Source organism: Metarhizium acridum (genome assembly GCF_019434415.1).
Source record: "Metarhizium acridum strain ARSEF 324 chromosome Unknown scaffold_31, whole genome shotgun sequence".
NCBI classification, from domain to species: domain Eukaryota; kingdom Fungi; phylum Ascomycota; class Sordariomycetes; order Hypocreales; family Clavicipitaceae; genus Metarhizium; species Metarhizium acridum.
The window spans coordinates 960628-984561 of record NW_027094018.1 but is presented as its reverse complement, the minus strand read 5'-3'; the positions used below and the strand labels follow the sequence as shown (position 1 = coordinate 984561).

The following is a 23934-nucleotide window of genomic DNA, read 5'->3' as shown; positions in this document are numbered from 1 at the left end:
GTTGTGCTCAGGGTCAATTGAGCAACATCTACGGTCATAGCTACAAGATACATGCAGCATGTCGCCAAGGGGTCGCAAATTAAAACAAATGCGTCGCTGTGCATGGTACTTTCTTCGTCTTTGCTGATGCGTGATGCATTCTGCAAAGTGACAGTCAAGCGAGTACACTGGCGAAAGGGATAGCACTCGGCAGCGAAGCAGAGAAGCCAATCAGAACCGCCTATTCCGTTCCTAAGACCCACATGGGGAACGATCCCTGGCACATCCGACATGATTCAATTGGTCGCAACTTGTCGCTGCCATTCAAGCGTCAGCCGCAAGCGCTCAGCAGTCTGATCAAACAGGGTCTCGAGAAACACGGCCACTATCGACTATGCTCTCTGTCCGACATTGAATAATATTCTCGCATGCTCTATCCCCCATCCGATAGCGACGTCGTCTCTTCAACCATCGAATTGATCTTGCCGAGAGGCGACAGCGGCCATGGAGGCTTCGATCCAAGCCAGTGAACCCACCGCGCCGCTGGCAGCCGTGCCAGCTGCGCCAACTGATCCTGTTACAGGTCAAGCAGCTGGAAAGACTGTCGACGCCCAAGAACAACAATCACAACCTCAGCAACAGCCTCAGCAGCAGTCTCAACCTCTCCAAGCCTCTCAACAAACGGCTGCGCAAGCTCCGGCCCAGAATCAGCAGCCAACGCAAGCCCTCGCCAGCCAACAGAATTTCACAGCCCAACATCGCCCACGAGTGATGGCACGAGACAGATACAACCACCAGTCGCTTGGGGCGTCTCTGAACTCGTCTGTAAAACAGGTATGTCGATTCTAGGTATCTTACAGATGCCATATATTCCTGGTATTGTTTGTGATGGCAGTGAATACGGTCGCATGACTCGCGTGACATTGATAGCTATCTCTTGTTTGGTACTGCCATCTTCAAGAAAAGCGAGTAGATTCTGCGAGAGAACTTGTGGTGGAAGCTGACACTGTGATATTTCCTAGGCCCGAGTTTTGATGGTCGGTGCAGGGGGCATCGGATGCGAATTGCTCAAGAATCTGGCTCTTACGGGCTTCTCAGAAATTCATATTGTCGACCTCGATACAATTGACCTGTCGAACCTGAACCGACAATTCCTATTTCGACAGGAGCATATAAAGAAATCGAAAGCTCTGGTACATATAGCATGCCGTCTAAGGTCGATGGCATGGGATAAAGGCTAACAGTTGGGTAGGTTGCTAAGGAAGTCGCCGAGAAGTTTAATCCAACCGTCAAAATCGTTGCCCACCACGCCAACATTAAAGATGGCAATTTCACCGTTTCGTGGTTTCGACAATTTAGCATCGTATTCAACGCATTGGATAACCTGGAAGCTCGACGACATGTCAACAAAATGTGCCTTGCTGCGGATGTGCCTTTGATCGAAAGTGGCACCACTGGTTTCAATGGCCAAGTTCAAGTCATCAAAAAGGGTGTGACGGCATGCTACGATTGTACTGCCAAGGAGACACCCAAAACATTCCCCGTCTGCACGATCCGAAGCACACCGAGTCAGCCCATTCATTGCATTGTCTGGGGCAAGAGCTACCTTATGAAGTAGGTGAAGACCACCACACAGCCGGAAAGTTGTAGTTTTCTAACAGCTGTTACAGCGAAATATTCGGCGTCAGTGAGGACCAATCTGCGTTTGATCATTCGGAGGATGCGAAGAACGGTAAGTGGGCTACTATTCCTGATGGCTACAAGGTCTGACTTTTAATGCCAATATCACTAGCCCACGAGATAGAAGAGCTCAAGAAAGAGTCCGAGGCTTTAGAAAAGATCCGTGACGCGGTTGGCACCGCAAACTTCCCCCAATTGCTCTTCGATAAAGTCTTCAACAGCGACATCGAGAGACTGCGATCAGTCGAGGACATGTGGAAGTCACGGAGAAAACCTACGCCTCTGAATTACGAAACTGTTTTCAATCAGGCTACGGATGCTATCGCATCAAAGGACGATATTCTGAGCGATGACCAGCGGGTGTGGACCCTCGAAGAGAATCTTGTCGTGTTCAGGGACAGCCTGGATCGCTTGAGCAAGCGAATGCTGGACCTGAAAAAGAACAAAGACCCATCTGGTCCTGAGCCAACGATTAGCTTCGACAAGGACGATATTGATGCGCTGGATTTCGTGGCTTCATGCGCCAACATCAGGTCAACCATTTTTGGAATTGATCGTAAATCACGATTCGATATTAAGGAAATGGCGGGAAATATTATCCCAGCTATTGCCACCACAAACGCCATTGTCGCTGGTCTATGCATCCTTGAGGCATTCAAAGTTCTTAAGGGAGACTATGGACAGGCTAAAGAGGTAGGATTGGAAAAGAACATGTCACTTTCATCCAGCCAGACTAGATGCTGACTATTTTCTAGGTGTTTTTGCAACCCTTTGCCCCAACTAGACTTCTCGGCTCGGATACTTCGCGAAAGCCCAACCCAGAATGCCCTGTGTGCAGTGCTTTCAATGTCACTATTAAGGTTGATCTTTCTAGGGCAACCCTGAATGATGTTGTAGAGGATATTATCAAGGAACAGCTCGGGCTTGAAAAGAAGGAATTTGTCCTCAATAACGAAGTTGGTATCGTGTACGATTCGGATGAGACTGATAATCTACCGAAGAAGCTTTCGGATCTTGGTATGTATATCTGGTGCAAATTTTTGGAGAAGACCTTTGGATAACTAACCTTTTAATAAGGCATTAAAGGAGGAAGCTTCCTTACCGTCATTGACGAAGATGATGATGAGCCGTTGGTCAATATTGTGATTAATATTGAGGAAGGGTATGTGGTATTGGATAAGTTTAATAATACACAGACTCTAACTGTCCCTTAGTGCTGTTGAGACCCAGGATAAGCCTGTTGAGGTTGACTTTGAGAAACACCCTGAGATTCCTCAGAAGCCCAAGAAGATTTTAATTGCAGCCAATGGCGATTCCAACGGCGTCCAGCGAAACGGCAAGCATTCAGACCAGGATGCGCAAAGCAGGGCTCTCAAAAGAGCTCATCCAGGTGATGATGCACAAAGCAGGGCTTTCAAACGAGCTCATCTAGGCGACGACGCGCAAGGCGGGACTCTCAAACGAACCCATCCAGGCGACGATGCGCAGCCGACCAAAAAAGCGAGGGTTGCCAGTGCCGAGGATGATGTTGTGCTTGTTCAAGACGACGCTGGTGCCATTGTCATTCCTGACGACTGAAGTGGCATTGTTACAGGCGACATGGTCACAGACGACAATGTCGGAGTTTGCTCTTCCGCTCTCTGTTTCACGCGGCACTCAACCCGCCATCGAGGTTGAGAACACAGTTATTAGCAAATCCATTGGAAGCCAAGAAAACCGCAGCATCCGCTACTTCAGCAGGATGTGCTACGCGGTTAAGTGGCGTATCTTTTAAATAGGCCTGTTGCAGCTCTGGTTTCAGATCTAAAAGGGAGGCATCATTGGCTATGTTAGTTTTAATTATTCAGCTTGATTTTTTTTCCTCTCAGGTTGGCATTTGGCGATATCAAGATCAGGGTGGACGACGGGAAGGGCATCTGGACAGAACAGGGGAGGAAGTTCTTACGATCCCACATGGAGCTCTGTACCCAGCCCGGTAGGAGAGCGTTTACACGGATAGATCTGGCGGCCACTTCCCTGCACAGAGCACGGGTGAAAGCTGCATTGACCGAGGTTAGCCGGGCGGCAACTTTCTTCTTCTTCTTTTTTTTTTAACTGTAGTGTAAAAGTAGGCATCTCGCAAAGAAGATGGCGCGGAAAGGATATGTAGAAATGACGAATGAATATTACGTACCCACAACGCCTGCCTTGGAAGCGGAATATGCAGTAACACCAAGGCCGGATTTCGTAGCCATCAAGCTGGAGACGTTGATGATGCAGCCTGTCTTTTTTATTAGACTCGCACGACACATGTGCAGGCGGCATTGTACTCGTGGCTGGTTTGCGTCCTCACCATTTGGCCGAACCCTGGCGTGCTTACACACAAGCATGGTAGCCAGCAGATTCGTATCGACAATACTAGCGAGCTCTTCATCAGGCGTCCTCTTCAGAAGCGTAGTCTGAGAAATACCCGCACAGTTGACGAGAACATCCAGCGGCCCAACCGTCTCGACGTGCTGCTCGGCATGCTGCCGGGCTTTTAGTAAGCTTTGACAAAGTGTCCATGACAGAAACGGGCAAACAGCGCGATGCTTACCTGAGAGGCCCGAGGGCCAAAAACATGCTTTATGCTCGCCCTATCGGCGACGTCTAGCCTTATGAAGCGGTGGCTGGTAGGCGTATCGGATGGCGGATTTTGGCCGTGTGATGCTGTGTAGGGCGCGAGTTGGGGCTCTAGTTTGGTTCGGGCTTGCAGGGCCGTCCTGCCGAGGAGAGATACGACTGCTCCTTGGGCTGCGAAGGCCTGGGCTATGTGGGCGCCTATTGTGCCGGTGGCTCCGACGACGACGGCGTGTTTGCCTGCGAGGGGGTTCATGCTTAGGGTTGATGTGTGCTGCGACTTGGGGATAGAGTAGAGAGTCTAGTATTATGGTGGTAAGTGGCGAGTGGTGGGTGGTGAGTGGTGAGTGGTTGTGGTTGAGCTTGGTGCTGGATCGGGTTAGTTTACGGATGGAGCCGCCGTGGAGGGGAGGTGGCAGATTGGGAGCTTGGGGCCGAGCAATGGGCTGTGCTCTCGCTCCATCTTTGATCATGAATAGGCAGCTGGATGCTTTGCTTGCTTTGAAATGTTAGATTTGGCCCTTTGAAATTCTCACATGATGAGAGAAGGGAGTACGGAGGACTACGGAGGGGTACTCGGTGGCACCAAGATGTATGTAGTGACATATGTAGCCGCCAAGTATGACGACGGCTGAGGAACCGTGACATTGTGTCGCATTGTTGCATTTACCCCTGGACTAGCTCGGTTGACCTGGCCGTTGCCCACATGCACGCTGTCGAGTAGTGAGCATTCGAGGATGTCAGTTTGCCAATCCAAAGCAGCCTCCAACAAACTGGTCCCTCAGCAAGAGGCGTGGCCACGGGCTTAGTGGCCGACCACAGGTGGTCTCTAGACCTGGTCTGGTGTGGGGACTCGGAACATGAACATGGAAGACTCAGACCCTGAAATTGCAAAAAGGAGGCTTAGATTGACGGAACTAAGCCGTGAGAGCAAACATGGCTGTATTCGTGTATAAAAAAAAATTGGGCAACAATGCGCATCAGTACTCGGTACATGTAGTAATCATTTCATGACAATCAGATAGATCATGTTCAGCTAGGTTGGGAGGGTCCCTGCTCAGCTCCATCAACCGATGCCGTCTGGTTGTCTGGTCCAAATGTCTCCATTTTTCCAACCCGCCAGTCAGTTACTATTCATTACTTTTGCTCTTTCGCATTCAACCCTCGCTCGTCTCTCCTTTCGTTGCGTGCCGTCTGGCTCCAGAGGGTCACCCTACGCTCCTTTCTCCTTTGAACCTCAATGTCGGCCGCCTGAGTCCAGCCGGCGCCCCTAATTGACGACAATCCAAGCCCCCATCTGCCGCTCATTACTTGCGAATCCCGACCATGAGCGGCACGCGACGCGATGCCCCGCCACCTACGACGTCTCCTGTCCCCAAGGCCGACAATGTTCCTGATGCGGGGTTGAGGAGTATCAATCACTGTGAGTATGACCGAATGAGCCGAATGACAGACATGGAGAAGAGGGGGGCGCTAGAGGGCGACCGGTTTGCATCTTGGAGAAAGAGGAATGAATGCATACCTTGCGTGGGGTGGTGGTGGGAGCTTTGGATCCGAGTTCGAGGAGCACCGCTGTAGCTAACGACTTGCATGTAGACAAGCGAGCTCTTCCACGATGGCGATATAATCTTCGGCAACAGGCTATTCCGCTGATTCGATGGGAGACGCCGTATTTGGCCTGGATGCAGGAGAAGCTGAGGACGCCTGCTCTGGATAGTTACTTTGCCATCACTGCCAACTTGGGCACCCATACGTTTTTCATGATTGGCTTGCCAATATGTTTCTGGTGTGGTTGGGCATCTCTAGGCAAGGGGTATGTGGTATTGTTCTCGTTGCTCTTGTTCTATTTGTACTGACTTTTTTTTTTCAGCCTGGTGCATATGCTTGCTCTTGGTGTCTTTTGGACAGGCTTCATCAAGGACTTTTACTCTCTGCCCCGACCGCTCTCGCCGCCACTCAATCGGATCACCATGTCTGGATCTGCTGCTCTGGAATACGGGTTTCCCTCAACGCATAGCGCCAATGCGCTCTCTGTGGCCGTATACGGACTCCTCAGCTTGCACAGTCCCGACAACACTTTGCCCCCGACGGCCAAGATCGTTTTGGAATGCCTCTCGTATTTTTATGCGGCATCCATCGTCTTTGGTCGCTTGTACTGTGGCATGCATGGGTTTCTGGATGTCTTGGTCGGCTCCATCATTGGTGCTGGCATTGGTCTTGTCGAATTCTACCACGGCCCCTCCTTTGATGCCTTTATGCACTCTAGCTCCTGGATTGCTCCTGTCGTTGCAGGCCTTGTCATTATTGTCTTTGTGCGCATACACCCCGAGCCGGCGGATGATTGCCCCTGCTTTGACGACAGCGTTGCCTTTGCCGGAGTCGTGATTGGCGTTGAATTTGGAACTTGGACGTATGGCAAGATCTCGTCGGACCCTTGGGAGACTCATGCCTACGGCGACGGAACCATTGACGTTGCGCCCTTGGGTCTATGGATCAACGTCGCGCGAATTGTATTTGGAGTTTTGGTGATCTTCGCCTGGAGGGAAACCATGAAGCCTGCTCTGCTCAAATTTCTTCCTCATCTCTTCCGTCTTATAGAAAAACTTGGCTGGGATCTGCCACGGAGATACTTCACACCCGCCAGTGAATATAAGTCGGTGCCTCCAGGATCTCGTCTGGACACACTGTTCCCCAAGGCCTCTGACTTTCCTCGAATGGTTGAAGGCATCCGGCATCCCACGACTCGTGGGCGATCCGTTTCCATTGGTCCCCAAAGCGCTGCGGATGCGTATGAGGCCTTGGCATACCGGGAACGAAGACGCAGAGAAAGCATTAGCAGCAATCAAAGTTTACGAAGCAAATCTAGTAACATGGATCTTCAGGGCAAGGAAGAGGACCACTCTGGAAAAGGGGCTCAGACATCAGGAGTGCAGAAGCCTAATTCCCAAGGTCATGAGAAGGTAGATGGTGAAGTATCGATATCAAGTGGGGAGGAGAATGGTGACGTTCCCGAGGAGAAGGAACTTGACGATGAGGAAATGTTTTCGCGTTTGGTCCGCCCACGTGTGAGGTACGATGTTGAAGTGGTAACGAAATTAGTAGTTTATGCCGGTAAGTTGACGAAATTGTTCTCAACCATCTCTGTTGATGACGGAAGGGGTTACAGGTTGACTGACTGTACACAGGAATTGCATGGTTTGCGACTGCGCAAATCCCAATCATGTTTGAGTATGTCGGTCTAGGGACGAACCACCTCCAACTTCAGACGCAATGAAATGACTGCGCCCCCTCTATTATGTGCGTTTATTTCTTCATGAAGAGGGAACTTGTTTATGGGATTCTTGGTGAGACGTCGGGTTGGTGAGCAGGCTGCCGACCTAGGTCGTCCTAATGGATGTAGTAGTAAATAGCGTTGTCCATGATAGATGTTGCATATCCATATTATCTTCATAATATTATACAAACTACCTTGTACTACCAAGGGGTCGAAATGTTTTGAATGGTTCATTTTATTCCAATCTACTCTGTACTATTACGATACATACCTCCTAGGTACGCTGTACAAAGTCATCCTGTGCTCTGTAAAGGGACTAGCTCCTTGGCGGCTGGTTTTGTGGGGAGGTTTGGGGCAGGGATTTTAATGGGCGACACGAACTGGCGCGGTCGACGCGCTCGCTCGTAGCCCGGCTGCGAGCTTCACCCGGCTTTTATCAGCGCCTAGGAGGACCACGTCAAGTCCTTGTAAGCTTCATTGCCCAATTATCAAGACGAGCCAATTTCTGCGTAACAAGGTACAAATCCGACACCATGTCGGACTTTGAAGATGAGATGGACATCGACGCCCCCGCAACGTCCAAGGACGTGATTTTCTCCTCGGAAGCTACCAAGGGCAAACGAAGTACAGCAAACCTCCCCGTCGAAGCCGAAGACAGTTTGCCATGGTTCGTTGCCCCAGCTCTGTACAGCCCCCAACCAGTATCTAAACGCAGCCCAGGATCGAAAAATACCGACCCGCAACCCTCGACGACGTCTCGGGCCACCAAGATATCCTCGCCACCATCAACAAATTCGTCGACTCCAATCGCCTCCCTCACCTGCTCCTCTATGGACCCCCGGGGACAGGGAAGACGTCGACAATCCTAGCCCTCGCTCGGCGCATCTACGGAGCTGCCAACATGCGCCAAATGGTGCTGGAGCTCAACGCCTCGGACGACCGAGGCATCGACGTGGTGCGCGAGCAAATCAAGACCTTTGCCAGCACCAAGCAAATCTTTACCATGGGCGCCTCGGCAAAGTCCTCGATTGCTGGGTTCAAGCTGATTATCCTGGACGAGGCGGATGCCATGACCAACACGGCGCAGATGGCGCTGCGACGAATCATGGAGAAGTACACTGTCAATACGAGATTCTGCATCATTGCGAATTACTCGCACAAGCTGAGTCCCGCGCTGCTGAGTAGGTGTACCAGGTTTAGATTCAGCCCACTCAAGGAGGGGGACATTCGGGTCTTGGTGGAAAAGGTCGTCGAGGAGGAGAATGTGCAGATTGGTGGGGAGGCGGTGGACGCCCTGATCAAACTCAGCAAGGGTGATATGAGAAGGGCCTTGAATGTGCTGCAGGCTTGCCACGCTTCAAGTACGTTGTCACGAGCATTTCTATGGTCTTTGAATTTGCGTTTTTCCCCCTTCTTTTTCTTTTCTTACTGATTGTGATTTTGGCAGGTACGCCTCTCCAGGCGAAGAATGCGCCCAAGATTCCAGAGAGCGAGATCAAGCGTGAGATGATTACGACGGAGACGATATATAACTGCATTGCGGCACCGCCGCCGGATGCTATCAAGGAGATTGTGACAACGCTGCTGAACACGTCGGATGTGATGAGCTGTCTGAGCACGATGAATGCCCTCAAGGTGACGAGGGGCCTGGCGCTGGCAGATATCATTACGGCGCTATCGGAGGAGTTGGTCAAGCTGGAGGTTAGCCCGGAGGTGATGATATCGTGGTTGGATGGGTTGGCGGATGTCGAGCATAGAGTTGCCGGCGGCGGCAGTGAGACGGTGCAGACTGGTGCTGTTGTCGGGGTCGTGAGGGGGGGTGTCGAGCTGATGGGGAGATGACCACACGGGAGGAGGGGAGACGGATGTGTTGATGATATCAATGACAGACGAGATGGCCAAAGCGATTGCAAGTGTTGTACCGCATATAGAGTCTAATGAAGGACTCCCTGGGCTACATGTTGTACGTACGTGGCTGTCTATTGCGTACATTGAAGTCTGTGGAGTCATTTTCTCCAGACATGGCTTCAAAGACCAACTACGACAAAGAATATTCCATGCAAAAAGAAGAGAGAAAGGGAGACAGAGAAAAGAAATAAGTCAATATTCGGGAGACCTGTGATGCATGTCATTGACCCCGGTTCACGCACACGAGGTTGATGGCCACTTGCCCCCCACCCCCCCGGCGCCGCGCCATGACACCAATGGCCTAGCTCCAAACTATCATTCACGTTGCACAACGGCCTTTTGAACCTCAACTTCGAGACACCACGAAACACCACGATACCCCTTGGCCTGTCATCTCGTTGTCTGTGTCCCAATTCTGCTCCACAGCCTTCTACTGCACCTGATCCAACCCCCCCCCGAACGCAGTACACAACGTCCTACAAGTTTCCAAGCACCTGTCAAGCTCGGCCGCAGCCCCGACTGACTTCCGAGTACCAAACGACCATTACAACAAAACTCCCCCACGATCCTCCTTCCAACCCAATCGAGACAGTAAAACAACCCGACCACCGTACAATGGCGGCCGTCAGCCCCAGCGAGGGCTACTCCGACACCCAAGGCACCCCGAGCTCCCTTCCCGGCAGCCACGTCATACCCATGATTGCTCCCAGCGAGAAGACTGTCCACAAGATCCCGCCTATCTTGCCGCGCGAGAGGGTCTTTCCAATCCAGATCGGCAGCGAACTGTTCAAATTATCCGGAGCATCGCTCTCTTCAGATGGTGCGTCACGATAGCTTCACTCCATCTCATCGAAACTACTAACCCGGCAACACCATGCCCAACAGCGCCATCCTACTTTTCGCAATACTTTCTCTGCCAGATGAAGCAAGCCGAAGAGCGCGGAGACGACGTGGGAAGCGCCATCCGCACGCTATACATTGATCGCGACCCAGAGACGTTCCGCGACATTGCGCTCCATCTGCAGGGCTACCATGTCATGCCTCGCGACGGCACGCATTTCGTACGCCTCTTTGCTGATGCGCAATTCTACAGCCGTACGCTCCTACGCCCCCCTCCCTCACGCGTTCAAGCAAAAAGCCTAAATCAGCTATTCACCGCAAACACATAAACAGTCCCCAAGCTCATATCGCAGCTTTACGAAGAAAGCATCTTCATCTCCATTGGGCACCGAGAATTCCAAATCCCTCGCGACCTCCTCACGGACCCGCGCAACTCGCCAAACTACTTCTCCCTCGGCTTCGCATTCTTCTTCTCACGCCCAGACAACCTCTTCCCCGGCCTCGACCGCGAGTGCCTCATCCGGCCGCCGTCCATCCTGCCGCCTTCGGTGCCGAACCGCAACGCCGACACCTTTGCCGACCTCCTGCGCCTGTTGCGCGGGTACCCCATCAACATCCGCGACGAAACGCACCGGCTCGAGCTCCTCCGCGACGCCCGATACTTCCACTTCAAAGGCCTGGAGCAGCAGCTCATCCCGCACTCGATAGCGTACAACTCGGTCCGCGGCCACGACGAAATCGCCCTCCGCCTGGAGAACGTCCAAAAGAGCGGCATCAGCATCCTCCAGGACCGCCAGGAAGAAGACGCCCCCAACGAAAACGGCATCAGCGCCCGCGTCAACTACGCGCGGCCCTATGTCGATGACAAGCCCGCCGAGCTGGTGCTCGAGATTGCCAACGAATCAAGCAGGATCCACTTCCTCCGCGACGGCCCGCGCCTGGAGCTCTTCAGGGACACAAAGACCCGCGTCGCCAAGCTGCTCGAGGTCATCGCCACGAAGCTGAACCTGCCGCCCACCACACAGCCGCTAGGCCTGCTCATGGCCTCGGGCGGCGCGTCCTCGCAGCCCGCCACGCCCGGCAACACCCTGCTCAGCGAGGACCTGGTCCGCGCCGTGCTGGGCCCCGACGCCGCCATCACCCTGGACGGCAGCGAGTACGACCCCAGCTTCACCGGCGGGCCCGCTTCCGACGACGCCAACGGCGGCGCAGCCGGTCCGAGGAAGCGTAGGAGGATCACGGACGGCAGCGACAATAGCGAGACGTGGACCGTGGCCACGGGCCAGTGGAGGCTGCGGATACAAGCTACAAGCAGCGGCAAGAGCGCCGTGGAGTGTAGTCTTTGCCGCCGTCAAGCTAGACTGCTTCTCCGACGAGAGGGGCCGGAATTCCCGCAAGTCGTTTCTGGTGTCGTAGCCGCGTCGCACACGCACTGCACACCGGGACTTTGTAAGAGAGGACGCCCCTAGAATATAGATGGCATTCTGGCTGCCCACCGGAAACTGGAGTTTGGGGGGGATTGTACACAGCGTTTGGATACCAAAGCGCGGGGGATCGGCAAGAGCCGTATAGCACGGATAGGGCTTATCGACGGCGTTGGGGATAAAATCTCTGTTTTTCTGACACGGGGCGGCTACCACCCCAGACGCGGGGCGTGTGTATCCATATAATTAACACTTTTGACACCTTTTTCAGATGAACAAATGTCCATCATGTAACTCGATAGTATACTTGACGACTCGGTGTGTTTCAGCGCGCTGACACACAAAAATACAAGTAGGCTGCCCAGGCACCCAAGCGGAACATCATGACATGACTTGTAGTAGTATTATGATATCAACGACCATGCTCCACTAGTACCAATAAAGAGATGCCTACAACATGCCATGCATCCCAAGAAGAAAAGAGGAAAAAGAAAAAAAAAGTCCAACGCCCATCGCCATGCCTGCCAAAACAGTCCAATGCAATTATTAACAAACACAACCCCCAAACACGCCTGTCGGCCCCGATAACCCCATCCACCACATACATGGTCATGACTTGAATCTCGGCGTAGCCTTGACCGTAGGAGCACTTACGTCCCTCTTAGCCGGACGTCCTCGCGGCCCTGTCACCACGGCGGCTACCTTTTTCCCCGGCGCAGCAGTCCCCTGTGCAGCACTCCTCGCCCGTCCCCTTCGCTCACGAATCTTGGCCAGCGCCTGCTCCCGTGTCATAGTCGGCGTCATGGCGGGATCGTTGGAGTCAAAGCTGGCATTGCTACTGTGCGAGGGCGTCCGCAGACGCTCGTTGAACGACGAGCTGGACCGGGCAGTTTCTTCTCGCAGAGGAATCGTCGTTGTGACGGTGAAGGAAGCTGTAGATGTGTGCGGGCGAGGTTCTGGGGACCCGGCGGGGGAGTAGCTCTGTTCTACGGGTCCAGCTGCTTCTTCCTTTACCGGTTCTTCATCTGCAACTGCCGGAATGCTGGGCATAGGAGGCAAGGGTGTCGACTGAGCGTCGTCGTGCGGTGCGTCGAGAAGAAAATCTAGCGAGTTGCGCTCCTGCGCAAGAAGAGCAAAGGCAGGAGGATCAACGGATGGTGTTCTGGCGTACATCCGGGGGCTGTGATCTACTTCTGTGCTTGGCAACGGTTCGTCTGCATGAGCTTCCTCCTGAATGGCAGGCTCAACAGCTACAGCGGACTTTTCCTGTGCTTCTATGGCTGCCGCCTCTTGCTCGGAAACCGTGCGGAAGATGCCTTCTTTCGGACAAAAGATGGTGCTTCGTCGTGGCTCTTTTCTGGACTTGATGCGTTGTTGTTCGGGCTCGACCTCGGGCTCGACCAGAGGCTCCTGCTCTGGTTCTCTTGCTGGTTCAGGTTGGGGTTCTTGTCGATACTCCTCCAGTCGCAGTGAGTTTCGCAGAGAACCGCGATGGGAACTGCCATGAGAATTGCGAGATGGTGCTCGTTGCGAATGTGGCGAATGCGACTCTTCCTTTACAGCAACTGGCTGCTGCTCTTCTTCCTGCTCGACCGACACGCGTCGTCGCTTTTGCGGGGCCTCGACGCTCATTCTCGCATTATTAGTCTTGGTCTTGGAGCAAGGGCAGCAGCGCATCTGACATTCGGCCTGAAGAAACTCAATCATCTCCTGAGCCCTCTCCGCGCGCTGTCTCTCCCAAAGAAGCTGCGTGTTAAGCTCCTCAATCTCCATCTCGCTCGCGGCAGAGGACATGATCTCCATGGTTGACAATGAAACTCGAGGCGCCGCCCGTCCACTCTGTCGTTTAGCCGGAATCATCTTCTTCTTTGGCGATGAAAACTCGTCGGTGAGATCCTGAGACGGCGGTAGCGGGAGCCGGCCTTCAGCAGCAATGCGAGCTACTTCCTCGTTCTTAGCGGCCGTCTTGAAAGCATCTCGCTCTTGCTCCACGACCTTGATACGCTCGAGTGCCTTGTCCAGCTGCTCCTGAACACCAACAATCTGGTACCGCGCAGTAAAAGCTTCCTGTTCCCTAACCTTGCTTCGCTCCTTTTCACGCTGAAGGCTCTCCTCAACGGATTTGACTGAACTCCTGGCCGACTTGAGCTCCTCCTGCAATTTCACAATTGCAGACTGGCTCTTGAAGTTTTCTTTTCTCGCTCGTCGGATTTCCTTTTCCCACAGAGCTTGTGTATGTGCATGTGTTTCCTTGGCACGGCCATAGTTGTCCTGCACGCCTGTCAGTCCCGGCGGAGTTTGCAAAACTCGGGAGCTGTACGTCAACCTACCATGACGGCTTCCAGTCTCTCTCCGACTTTCCTCTCACGCTCCTTTCCTTCTTCAATATCCTTCCTCAACAGTATTAATTCTTCCCGCATTCTCTTCATTTCCGCCTCTGCCTCCTCCCGTCCCACCATGGCTCTTTTCAGAGCCGCATCCGCCGTCTTGCGCTCCATTTGCTTCGATTGCACCGCGATACTGAGGTTGTTAAACTGGTGAATCTTCTCGTGTACAGAGCTGTCTCTGCCCTCGCCTCGAAGCGAAGAGAATATTGAGTCACGGCGATTTACGCGGTCGGGAGTCACGGCCTGGAGGGGTCCCCCGGCCGGGGAACCAGGCGTACCCGAGCTCGTATCCATTGGCAAAACGGCTTTTATTTCGTAATATTCTTCTTTCGTATGATCCGAAGATTCCGCTACCATCCCGTCGTCTCCGTTTCATTCGGAGATGCTCGACGTTTGCTCAGTAGCTCAACAGTTGCGGGAAGCAATGTAGTCACGGCGGTTAAATTTGCGGGTGGGATAGTGTGGCGTTGTGCTGTTTACAGTTTCATAAACTAGTTCCCTATCTTATCAGTTGCCGTAGTAACGGCATCACGTGACGACAAATCTTCTCAGCCAAACGGACGCCGTCGGTGAATTTCCAGTTCTTTATAAGTGTGTAAATTGTTTTCTTATTGTATTTATTGGCATTCATTTACTAGCTGTAAGAAAATGTGTTTTCCATCCAGGGAATTTCGCTCGTGAAGATGGTCTCTTGAGCTGCTAAACGGCCGTGGGAGTCAAGCTTTGTATGCCACATCATCTCGACCAATCACAGCAGCTATGAAATGTGAAGGGCGTGCACGAGATAATTATGCCAGCTTGAATCAATGTATTGCATGTTAATGGAGCACAATGCTCCAGAGATATAGATCCAGCCCATGTTAATAGCAATTTGACTACGTAACTATGGTACGCGGCCAATATTGACAATTTCACGCCACGTACGGAGTAGCAAAATCCTCAAAACCCGGTCCCAAACGGGCAGTCAGAAAGTGCCACTTGGCGCGGCCCCGTTTCAGCACTCCCTTGCTTACACCTACGTCACAAGCCGTCTCGAAACATCTCCTGTTCATCCCCTGCTTTGAAAAGCCAGGCTCGGGCAACCATTATTCTTCTTGTCAACAATTATCAATGCCGAGGTAATCGAACGCCCTTCATACTTAACCGCTACCAGCATGGCCGACGCCGAGCTTCGTCAGCGAAAGGCCGGCCCGGCTTCCGACGACCCACGCCCCAAATCATCCGAGCCGGAGCCAAAACCAAAATCCAGACGCCACCTCGACGACGACGACGACGTATACAGTCCCTGGGTGGACGTTCTCCGCGTGCTGTCTTTCCTCCTCGTCGCATCATGCGGCTTGAGCTACGTGATTAGCGGAGGGGAAAGCATCTTTTGGGGCATGAAGGACAAGCCCCAGTACCTGCGTGTTGGGTGGTGGAAGTCCCAATTCGTAAGATAACCCCCCGGTGTTCAACGCTCTCCTCATGAGGGAAAAACTAATACGTTTGTTTTCTTGCCTCAAGTCTGGGCCAATCTACCTTACCGAAAAGGAACTGCTGGCGTACGACGGCAGCGACGCCGAAAAACCGCTGTACCTGGCCATCAACGGCACCATCTACGACGTCTCCAGCAACCGCAGGATGTACGGCCCCGGCGGCTCCTACAACGTCTTTACGGGCCGCGACGCTGCGCGCGGGTTTGTTACGGGGTGCTTTGCTGAAGACCAAACGGCTGATCTGAGGGGCCTGGAGGAGATGTTTCTGCCGGTCGACGACCCAGAGGTGGACAAGTACTTCACTACGGCGGAGATGGAAAAGATGCGTGAGGAGGAGCTGGCTGCGGCCAAGGAGAAGGCGCACGCGGCGCTGCAGCATTGGGTCAAATTCTTCGCCAACAGTAAGAAGTATCATCGGGTGGGGTATGTGAAGAGGGAGGAAGGGTGGCTGGAGAAATTGCCGAGGAGACAGTTGTGTGCGCAGGCGCAGAACAGGAGGAAGAAGAGAGTGCGTAAGCATACTTGAGAGTACAGCATCGATTTAGTGATCAGGGATGCGAAGGTAGTTGTGGGATGAATGATTTGCAACACATTTTGAGAGATCACTTTGAGCTTGGTGATTCTTAGGGGAAAAAATCCCATGAAAAAAAATGACAAAATATAGGCTTTTGTTTCCACGAGGTTCTACTGCCAGAGCAGTGCATGCCGGGTGACATGGTATGCAAGAGTTGCATTACTCCCGGATCCTCTCTCGTGGGAAATTCAGATGTAAGACGGAAAAACGAATATTGGCTGCTCGGCAGCAAGATATAAACAAGGCAAAAAGTATTAATATCCACCATCCACCAGGATCATCACATAATTTTCGTGACGTCGTCATTCCCACCCTAGTGCCATCAATTAAACCCAGAGTTTACAAGAACATGAATCCAACACCGAGGGCTATCAGTAGGGTGCTCGGTACAGCCAGGTTGATACCAGCACTAAGCGGAGCAGACGTTGTTGGGGACTGGTTTCCAACAGGGGTGGGTGTGTCTCCAGAGCCAGGAGTGCTTGATTCTCCTCCGTTGTTGCCGGAGCCGCCGTTAGAACCACCGCCAGGAGTTCCCGCAGAGCTTTGTGCAGACTTGGCCTGGAGCCGGTAGTTCTCCAAAGACCGGCTACTGTTTGCGCTAGTGTTTTCGTTGATGACCATAGACATGCCGTCTTGGCAGTGACGGCCCTGCACGCAAGCTACCCAGATAGGCGCGGTGCTGTTGATCTTGACGGTATAGACGGAAATCAGACCCTTGTCAAGACTGGCCTGGGCAGGTTGGAAACCAGAGTCGAAGCCGGTCACGTTAGGACTGTGTTTGGAGATGGGTTGGCACTGCTGGTCAAAAGTCGTCTGCATGGCGTTATGGTTACCAACCCAGAACTGAAATTGGACCATGTCACCTGGCTTGGCGGTGATCTTATCGGGGTAGAATTTCAGGGCAGTCTCGTTTGTGAGTGGGTTTTTGCCGACATCGACTTTATGGACCTGAACGGAGGCTGGACGCGGTCAGAATTTTGTCATCAAGAACATCGTTCTAGATGAGCGGCGTTCTTACCTTGAGCAACACTTAGCAGTGTGGCCAGAGCGAGAGTTGTGAACTGCATTTTGATGGATGAAGGGATTGACGACTTCGGAGATTTAAAGACACTAGCGTTAAGCTTTTTTCTTTTTTTGAGTCGGACCAATGTTGTACTCTTTCCAGAGAGCAATATTCGGAATCGTTTCGATAACCAAAAGAGTGTTCAGTGTATGTAAAGGACTAGCCTTTTCGAAATTAATAGAACCGTAAATGTAGCAAGAGCTAAGTTGTCTATATGAAAGGACACAGTTTGAAAAGAGAGTGCACAGAACAGGGAAAGACAAGTAGTCCCCCAAAACTTGAAGACCGTCGGCCGCTGGAATACGGAAAGAAAAGTGAAACTAAAGGAAGAGATCAAAAGCGCGAAAGTGGAAACGGCGTAATTTAAGGCATAGTGTGATAGTCTCATTCTACTCATTATCCAGAGGCGTCGTACAAACCACGTTGAGAGAAACATGAATCTCGGCGTGGTTGGTCCTGGTTGTCCCGAACCCTGAATCTAACAACAGGATGGGGAGGGGCTTTCCGGACAGGGCCTCCTGTCTCGGCATGGGGGAGAGAGATTCCTCGTGGGACTATTGAAATTGGCAGGGAAGGGGCGAACACAAGACCAATGGCATGTTTGAAGGTGGCAGTAGTCAGGCTGAGAAGTGTTTGGCTAGTGTAAGGCATGGTGATGATGGCGCCGCCTCTGACCGGACCTTACTCTTGCAGCAGTTTCTGCGAAAAGCCCGCTAAAGGGACCGGCAACTCGGCTATTTCTTGAGCTATTAGGAACCCTTCATATTTAGGTTGATTTTCTATGGACCTGTGGCTGTATTAGAGCTATACAACGAGTCACAACGGGTTTATCCAGAACAAACCAGCTGTCCATCCTGGCGACGGGATTCAAACGAGCAAGCGCTCGAATACTCGAGTTGCAATCCTACAACGGCTGGCAACACTTGAGGGTTCGAAATAGCCACGGAACCGCAGAGCCCGAACAAGTCCATGGCCGTGGTGAGGCTCTGCCAAGGGGTCCTGAGGTCGGATGCGCCGCACGTTGAAGTGGCTCCGACAGACGCGAGACGGCCCCGGTTTCAGTCCCGAAGGAACCGTCGCTGCCAGCGCCCAGGAACCGCGGCTGCGACACATGTGGCCGCACCTAACGAATCAGGCACATTCGAAAGCCATCACGCCCAGACGGGTAAGCTTTTGAAATGGAAACAGTTGTCCGGAATTTGGGATGTCGATAGACGCCAAGGCGGGCGACCAAGTAGGCAGAAAATCATCTCTCGCAGATGAAGTGCAGGTTGTCATGCTGCGCCTGCCCGGAGGTGTTATGGCCCGGAGAGGCAGTGGGCCTGGGTTGCGGCTTCCCGTCATGATGACAGGAAGCCTTGAGCACTCGCATGCCACCACACTGGCTCCTCCATGAAACATCACGACTTGCTTGCGTTGCTCTATTTGCCACGTCTTGGGTCAACTGGGAGAATGGAAGGTATACGTGTATTCATGCTGTCTCGTTCACGGAGCCGTATGGCTATGCAGTCATCATACGCGGAATACCAGCACTCACCTCCGTCGTAGAACCGACCTACTTGCGAACCAACCGCGTTAGACAGGCCTCCAATCCTCAACCACGTGAATGCTGCTACACAGAACGCCTCGAACTTTGCCGATGGAACAGTGTCGTTTCAGATGCCCGGCCATAGCAGCGCTGAGCCTGGAGAAACATCGCCATCATAATCCATTATTCCTCAAACACAATTTGCCGGAGTTCATTAGTCCTCTCTTCTCCATGGTTTCTCTGCCTCTTCCGCATCTTCCTCCCCAATGACGCGTCTGAGTGATCAGCGTACAATAGAAGATCCAATAAGTTGGGACGAAGCGTTTCAAGATTTTCCGCCACTCAAGGCCAGCAATGATTATGCCGAGATAGTAAGCGGCGGCGTAAGAAACCCCAAAAATAGTAGCATATTTTGAATCAGTTCTGCTCGTCCTTCAATAACGTTGTTTGTGAGTGACTCTTATGTCCATTGATTATCTTCTGCATAATCCCGCCCCCTTACGAGCGAGCCAGCTTTTGCCAAATCTTTATCGTCATCAATGGATATGTTTTGTCGATGCCTAACGAAGGACGTTTAAGGCTCATGCATTGCACACGGAATGTATCAACTCGGTCTTGGGCTTTGTTTTGCTTCAGGCCGTAAGCAGATATCAGGCGAGTAACAAGAGCCTGACAAAAACCACAATGGAGATGGCTGACAGCATACCATTGCACTGCTGAAGCATCAATCGGCCAAAAAAGTGCCTCATGCTCCTGGTCAATAACCACCGACTTGACGGCCATTAATGGTTAGCAACGCTGCGCGAGCGCTGCATTACTGAGGGCCAATATGAAGACAATATCAGTCGCTCTCTTGCATCAGGGAAGGGACTTCAACCGTTTATAGATCTAGCAACAGTTGCGGTGCAATCTTTTCCAAATCGTCCACCTCCAAAACCGTCAGTCGAGCGAACCCCAGGTGCTGGGCCAGCGGGCAAAACTTACCTCCAAGAATCCTGCATTTTTCTCCATAGCTGCTCTGGCAATAGCTTCTCTCACAAAGATATCCATATACTTGCCTACAGCCGCATTCGCATCACGAGATATTCTTGTAGAGTCCTTAGCGAAAAACTCATGCAGAATGCGGGTCAGTAGGTCCCGGGGTATCGACTTCTCTGGTGGTGGTACGTCATCGGTATCATTTCGTGCGTCCTGAGCTTCGGCCTGGTCGTCTGAAGACTCGAACGGATCGCTAGCTTCGGAGGATGCCGTCTCAGTCGACTGACTTCGGTCCGTGGTACCCTTAGGCCGTCCTCGGCCGCGAGTGGAAGATCCTCTTGGAGGCATCATACAACTAAATAGTCGTCGCAGCCGTCGACTAGGAACGAGCCGAAGACACTGTGGCACTATTGGGATCAGATGTTGCGGTGAGTGGCGACACGATTAACATGTTGAAAGCGAAACGCGTCCAGAGGCGTGACAAAACACCACCACTAGCCTTAGTCATCAACTACAGGCCCTGAAGTGCTAACAATGGGTTGTGTCACCAATTCGTAAAAAACCGCATTCACGCGTAACCAGGATTGAATGCCGTGACAAGTACAACCGCGCAAATAAACATGTAGTAACATCAAGGGAAATTGCATTGGTGTATAAATTACAGCGACCTAGAAAAAGCTCGGCAGAGCCGAAGGACAAATACGCCATGCCGATGCCAGTCTAACCCGCAAAGAGCATCTGTTGCACAGAAACACAAGGAACATTTTCTTTGTCCCAACTTCCCTCTCTGCCAGAATCCATATCTCCATTTTTATCCGTCGGCAGTCACCGCATCAAGCCCACCGATTGCGAACCAGTCTCCATCTCTCCAGCGTAAACTAGTCTATACAGGAATCAAGGAAAATTGTTTAACCAGAGCCGCCCTTGAAGGCCTTTCCGAAGAGGATGAGCTGGAGCTGATCGTAGATAGACAGGACACCAGCACCGGCAACACCACGGAGAATGTTGGCACCAGCACCGTTGAACAGGGACTTGACACCGTTCTTGGCAATGATCTGGCGAGCAGCATCGAAGGAGTTCTTGTACTTGACGGCCTCACCAGAGGTCATCATCATGCGACGACGGATGGTGTCAAGAGGGTAGGCAGCGATACCGGCACCAGTGGTGACACACCAACCGAGCATGAAAGAGGCAAGGAAGTTGTTGGCAAGGCTACCGACCAGGAGAACAGGCTTGATAGAGTCGTACATGCCGAAGTACAGACCACGGTAGACGATGATACCAGCGACGGAGGGCATGAAACCACGGTACAGACCGGCAATACCGTCAGAGGCGAGGGTCTTGCGGTAGACATCGACGAGACCGTTGAACTGACGCTCACCACCGGACTTGGCGGACTTGGCGTCGTTGGCAAGACGAGTACGGGCATAATCCAGGGAGTAGACGAAAAGCATGGAAGTGGCACCAGCAGCCTACCAGTTTTGTCAGCAGCCTGGACTCAAATGTAAGCAAGGACTAAGGTTTCAACATACACCGCCAGAGGCCAAGTTACCAGCCATCCACATGGCATAACCGTCACGCTCCTTCTTGAAGCCGAACATCTTCTTGAACTTGTCACGGAAAGCGAAGTTCAGGGCCTGAGTAGGGAAGTATCGGATGACGTTGGCAGTGTTACCACGCCACAATGACATGACACCCTCATCAGCCATGGTGCGCTTGAAGCAGTCGGTGATGCCATTGTAGCGGCGATCAAGACGACCAGCCTTAATCATTTCATCCTGGTTCTGGATCAGGAGCTTGACACGCTCAATGGGGGCAGCGGCGGTCTTCGAGACGGCGGCAGAGACACCACCCACTATGAGACAATTAGTATCTGTAGGTATCATGTGTATGCAATTTCTTTTGTTCGCAGGAATAAGCACTTGGCGGCACGACTGTGGTCGTGACAGCGCTTATCGACCTGCGTCCGTAAATTATAAATGTAGAAACGTACTCAAGAAGTCGGCCACGAAGGGCTGTGGACAGAACTTGTTAGCGACTGTCTGATTTCATGTGAAGACGAAAATTTCTTCCCCGGAGTAGCCGTTGAGTGAAACAAGAGACGACGCAGACGGCAAGAGGCGAGTGCGATGCGGCGACAATCGCATCAAGGCCGGGCCATGGCTATTCAATTGATCATAGACGCCCAATTGAGTATCACGAAAGTCGTCCGTATTTCTGCCCAGGCTACCCCTATCGCAAGCGCGGCATTTCACGGACCAAGGGGGGGAATCGCGGAAAGGGGCAGAGTTGCTTACCGGCATGCCCAAGACCTTCTGAGGCTGTTCACCGGACATTTTAACGGTTGTACTTTATCTGAAGACAAGACAAAGGACTGAGGGGAGATGGATGAAAGAGAGAAAGGGAAGGGAAGAAGGTGTACGGGTAGTCGAGCGAAATAAATTCTGCACCGGCTGGCGGACGGGTTTGGGGGAGAGGAAAAAATTGCGGCGGAGCCAGGACGGGGACTGGTTTTGAGCGAATCTACCCGGACGGAGCAGTTGGATCCTCAGGTACCCAGGGAAGTACCCTAATTACGCTATCCAGCCGCGTACCTTCCCAGGTACCCTCCTCGCCCTTGACCCCAGGGTGCTGGCTCGTTTTCCATGGCAACAGCGCGCTTCGTGTCTTGGCAGCCTCAGGCCCGAAGGAGTAAGTGATGGCACCGAGGTACGGAGTACAAGCACTGTACCTGGAAGCCACTTGTAGGGACTGCTGTGGCTTAAGCGTGGCCGTGCTGCGTGCGACAGGTACTTGCCAAATACAATGGTCTGCGGCTTCTTGCACTGGCGCTCACTGTCACTTGAATCTCACATTCTGAAGTTGGCCATGTCTCGAGAGATGGAGCCTCGCGAGGCCTGAGATCCGGTTCAGCCCGAACTTTTTTTTTTCCTCACTTGAGGCACCAGACACACCTGGCCTCAATTGTGACCGAACGCCTGGAGCCTCACGGCTGCATGCTCCAGTTGCTCTTTTAGGCGACCCCGGCCAACCACGTCCAGCTGTTAAAATAACAAAAGGAAGCGCAGGCTGTGGCAACCATCGTGAGCTGGGCAATAGACAATGTTTGGGTAAGGGAACGTGAGAGGGAGTCTCTTTTCTTATTACTTCCCATGCCCCTACTCCAGACACCAGGATCGCGCCCCTTCTAGTTTTTGCTTACGACGATACGGAGTACCGGGACCGCACCAACACCGCTGTAAGCCTTGCCATCCATCACTGCTGCCACGTCGCATGCGTGACTTTACCTGGACCTCATGACCCTTCTTCCACTGCTCTTTGACTCGGCTTTGTCCTTCTCTACCCTGCCATGTCCCCTCTTCTTTATCCCTCCTACACGTCAAACATGGCATCGTGGCATATTGTGCACATGAAGAGAGAAATTATGTAAGGATCGCATTGGCCATTGGGTCCCGGCCAGCCAGGTGAGTCGCGCAAATTGCATCGTCGGCTCGTGGCGACGGTGTGACTCGGGTAAGGAACAGTGGTGAACTACTCCGTGCCATGACCGACTGTCATCATATGCCAGTACCCACAACTTCAATGTTGCCCCAGGGAGGCGAGCCTGAGCTAAAACGAACCAGACCAGGCTTGACCGTCCTCCGTACAGCAATAGCAGACACGGAGTATGGAGTCCATGTCCCTTGGGCCGACAAGAGTAGTACATGCCAAGTACATGCCCGTGCATGGTAGCATCCGAGCCGCCACATGGAGCCTCCGAGGCTCGACTTCAAGTTTTTCCCTTGGACTCCACTCGACCCGACAAGATGCAAAATACAGTGGGAGACATTGGCTGAAATTCGTCCTGCCTTCAATTACTCAGTGGAGCAGTCCCTGTTCTGGAATCTCAAGTTCGGCTGTCCCAGCGTCCAGCCGAGCACCAGACAATTAAAAACCGTGATAGCCTTGTCTGGCGTCTCCGGCACTGGATAGAAATTGCGCTCTTTTGTCGACACCACTTCCTCTGGTTGGCTTTCCATTGACCTTCAATTCTAGTCCAATGTCTGATTTGGAAGCAAAGCAGCTTTCTCGCCGATACAACGCTCCGGGTGATATCGACGGGATGCAACTCTCAAGACATAATTGTGCTTGGGAGAGGCGTGATCTCTGGTCGAGAAACCCGCACGTAACGTTTACAGAGGTTACTATTCCAGTGCATCCGATATTGTAAGCAGTATGCGAGATGA

General features: G+C 52.5%; 10 protein-coding genes across 11 annotated transcripts; 5 read left to right on the top strand and 5 right to left on the bottom strand.

The window, feature by feature from the left end:
- The first annotated feature begins 317 nt into the window (after window positions 1-317).
- On the top strand, window positions 318-4299 carry UBA2 (E1 ubiquitin-activating protein uba2). 2 transcript variants are annotated; one of them, XM_007811785.2, is made up of 8 exons: window positions 318-813; window positions 1002-1172; window positions 1232-1593; window positions 1650-1711; window positions 1772-2352; window positions 2415-2676; window positions 2737-2821; window positions 2874-4299. In XM_007811785.2, exons 1-8 carry the CDS (start codon window positions 484-486, stop codon window positions 3235-3237), a joined length of 2217 nt encoding a protein of 738 aa, XP_007809976.1. In that variant the 5' UTR covers window positions 318-483; the 3' UTR covers window positions 3238-4299. The 2 variants fall into 2 exon arrangements, with proteins under 2 accessions (XP_007809976.1, XP_065976129.1); XM_066118609.1 differs by having other exon boundaries at window positions 2737-4299.
- J3458_005120 (uncharacterized protein) lies at window positions 3305-4786 on the bottom strand (the record flags this gene model as incomplete). The annotated part of the gene is made up of 5 exons (XM_066118608.1): window positions 4235-4786; window positions 3992-4166; window positions 3833-3919; window positions 3605-3697; window positions 3305-3462 (listed from the first exon to the last, which is right to left on the bottom strand). Exons 1-5 carry the CDS (start codon window positions 4511-4513, stop codon window positions 3305-3307), a joined length of 792 nt encoding a protein of 263 aa, XP_065976128.1. The 5' UTR covers window positions 4514-4786.
- Window positions 4787-5186: 400 nt separating this feature from the next.
- On the top strand, window positions 5187-7744 carry LCB3 (Long-chain base-1-phosphate phosphatase). The gene is made up of 4 exons (XM_007811787.2): window positions 5187-5680; window positions 5854-6070; window positions 6128-7368; window positions 7443-7744. The coding sequence occupies exons 1-4, from the start codon at window positions 5584-5586 to the stop codon at window positions 7529-7531; spliced, it is 1644 nt and encodes a 547-aa protein (XP_007809978.1). The 5' UTR covers window positions 5187-5583; the 3' UTR covers window positions 7532-7744.
- Window positions 7745-7878: 134 nt separating this feature from the next.
- Window positions 7879-9642, top strand: J3458_005118 (uncharacterized protein). Its single transcript, XM_066118607.1, has 3 exons — window positions 7879-8198; window positions 8252-8892; window positions 8979-9642. The coding sequence occupies exons 1-3, from the start codon at window positions 8065-8067 to the stop codon at window positions 9371-9373; spliced, it is 1170 nt and encodes a 389-aa protein (XP_065976127.1). The 5' UTR covers window positions 7879-8064; the 3' UTR covers window positions 9374-9642.
- Window positions 9643-10054: 412 nt separating this feature from the next.
- J3458_005117 (uncharacterized protein) lies at window positions 10055-11748 on the top strand (the record flags this gene model as incomplete). Its single annotated transcript, XM_007811788.2, has 3 exons — window positions 10055-10259; window positions 10325-10534; window positions 10613-11748. 3 exons carry the CDS (start codon window positions 10055-10057, stop codon window positions 11746-11748), a joined length of 1551 nt encoding a protein of 516 aa, XP_007809979.2.
- A 342-nt stretch (window positions 11749-12090) lies between these two features.
- J3458_005116 (uncharacterized protein) lies at window positions 12091-14520 on the bottom strand. Its single transcript, XM_007811789.2, has 2 exons — window positions 14034-14520; window positions 12091-13974 (listed from the first exon to the last, which is right to left on the bottom strand). Exons 1-2 carry the CDS (start codon window positions 14445-14447, stop codon window positions 12313-12315), a joined length of 2076 nt encoding a protein of 691 aa, XP_007809980.2. The 5' UTR covers window positions 14448-14520; the 3' UTR covers window positions 12091-12312.
- Window positions 14521-15124: 604 nt separating this feature from the next.
- On the top strand, window positions 15125-16139 carry J3458_005115 (uncharacterized protein). Its single transcript, XM_007811790.2, has 2 exons — window positions 15125-15520; window positions 15594-16139. The coding sequence occupies exons 1-2, from the start codon at window positions 15245-15247 to the stop codon at window positions 16089-16091; spliced, it is 774 nt and encodes a 257-aa protein (XP_007809981.2). The 5' UTR covers window positions 15125-15244; the 3' UTR covers window positions 16092-16139.
- A 339-nt stretch (window positions 16140-16478) lies between these two features.
- J3458_005114 (uncharacterized protein) lies at window positions 16479-17206 on the bottom strand (the record flags this gene model as incomplete). Its single annotated transcript, XM_007811791.1, has 2 exons — window positions 16479-17098; window positions 17158-17206. The coding sequence occupies 2 exons, from the start codon at window positions 17204-17206 to the stop codon at window positions 16479-16481; spliced, it is 669 nt and encodes a 222-aa protein (XP_007809982.1).
- Window positions 17207-19610: 2404 nt separating this feature from the next.
- Window positions 19611-20059, bottom strand: J3458_005113 (uncharacterized protein; the record flags this gene model as incomplete). The annotated part of the gene is made up of 2 exons (XM_007811792.2): window positions 19611-19658; window positions 19715-20059. 2 exons carry the CDS (start codon window positions 20057-20059, stop codon window positions 19611-19613), a joined length of 393 nt encoding a protein of 130 aa, XP_007809983.2.
- A 557-nt stretch (window positions 20060-20616) lies between these two features.
- PET9 (ADP/ATP carrier protein) lies at window positions 20617-22044 on the bottom strand (the record flags this gene model as incomplete). Its single annotated transcript, XM_007811793.2, has 4 exons — window positions 20617-21180; window positions 21241-21563; window positions 21702-21723; window positions 22006-22044. The coding sequence occupies 4 exons, from the start codon at window positions 22042-22044 to the stop codon at window positions 20617-20619; spliced, it is 948 nt and encodes a 315-aa protein (XP_007809984.1).
- Between the last annotated feature and the right edge of the window lie 1890 nt (window positions 22045-23934).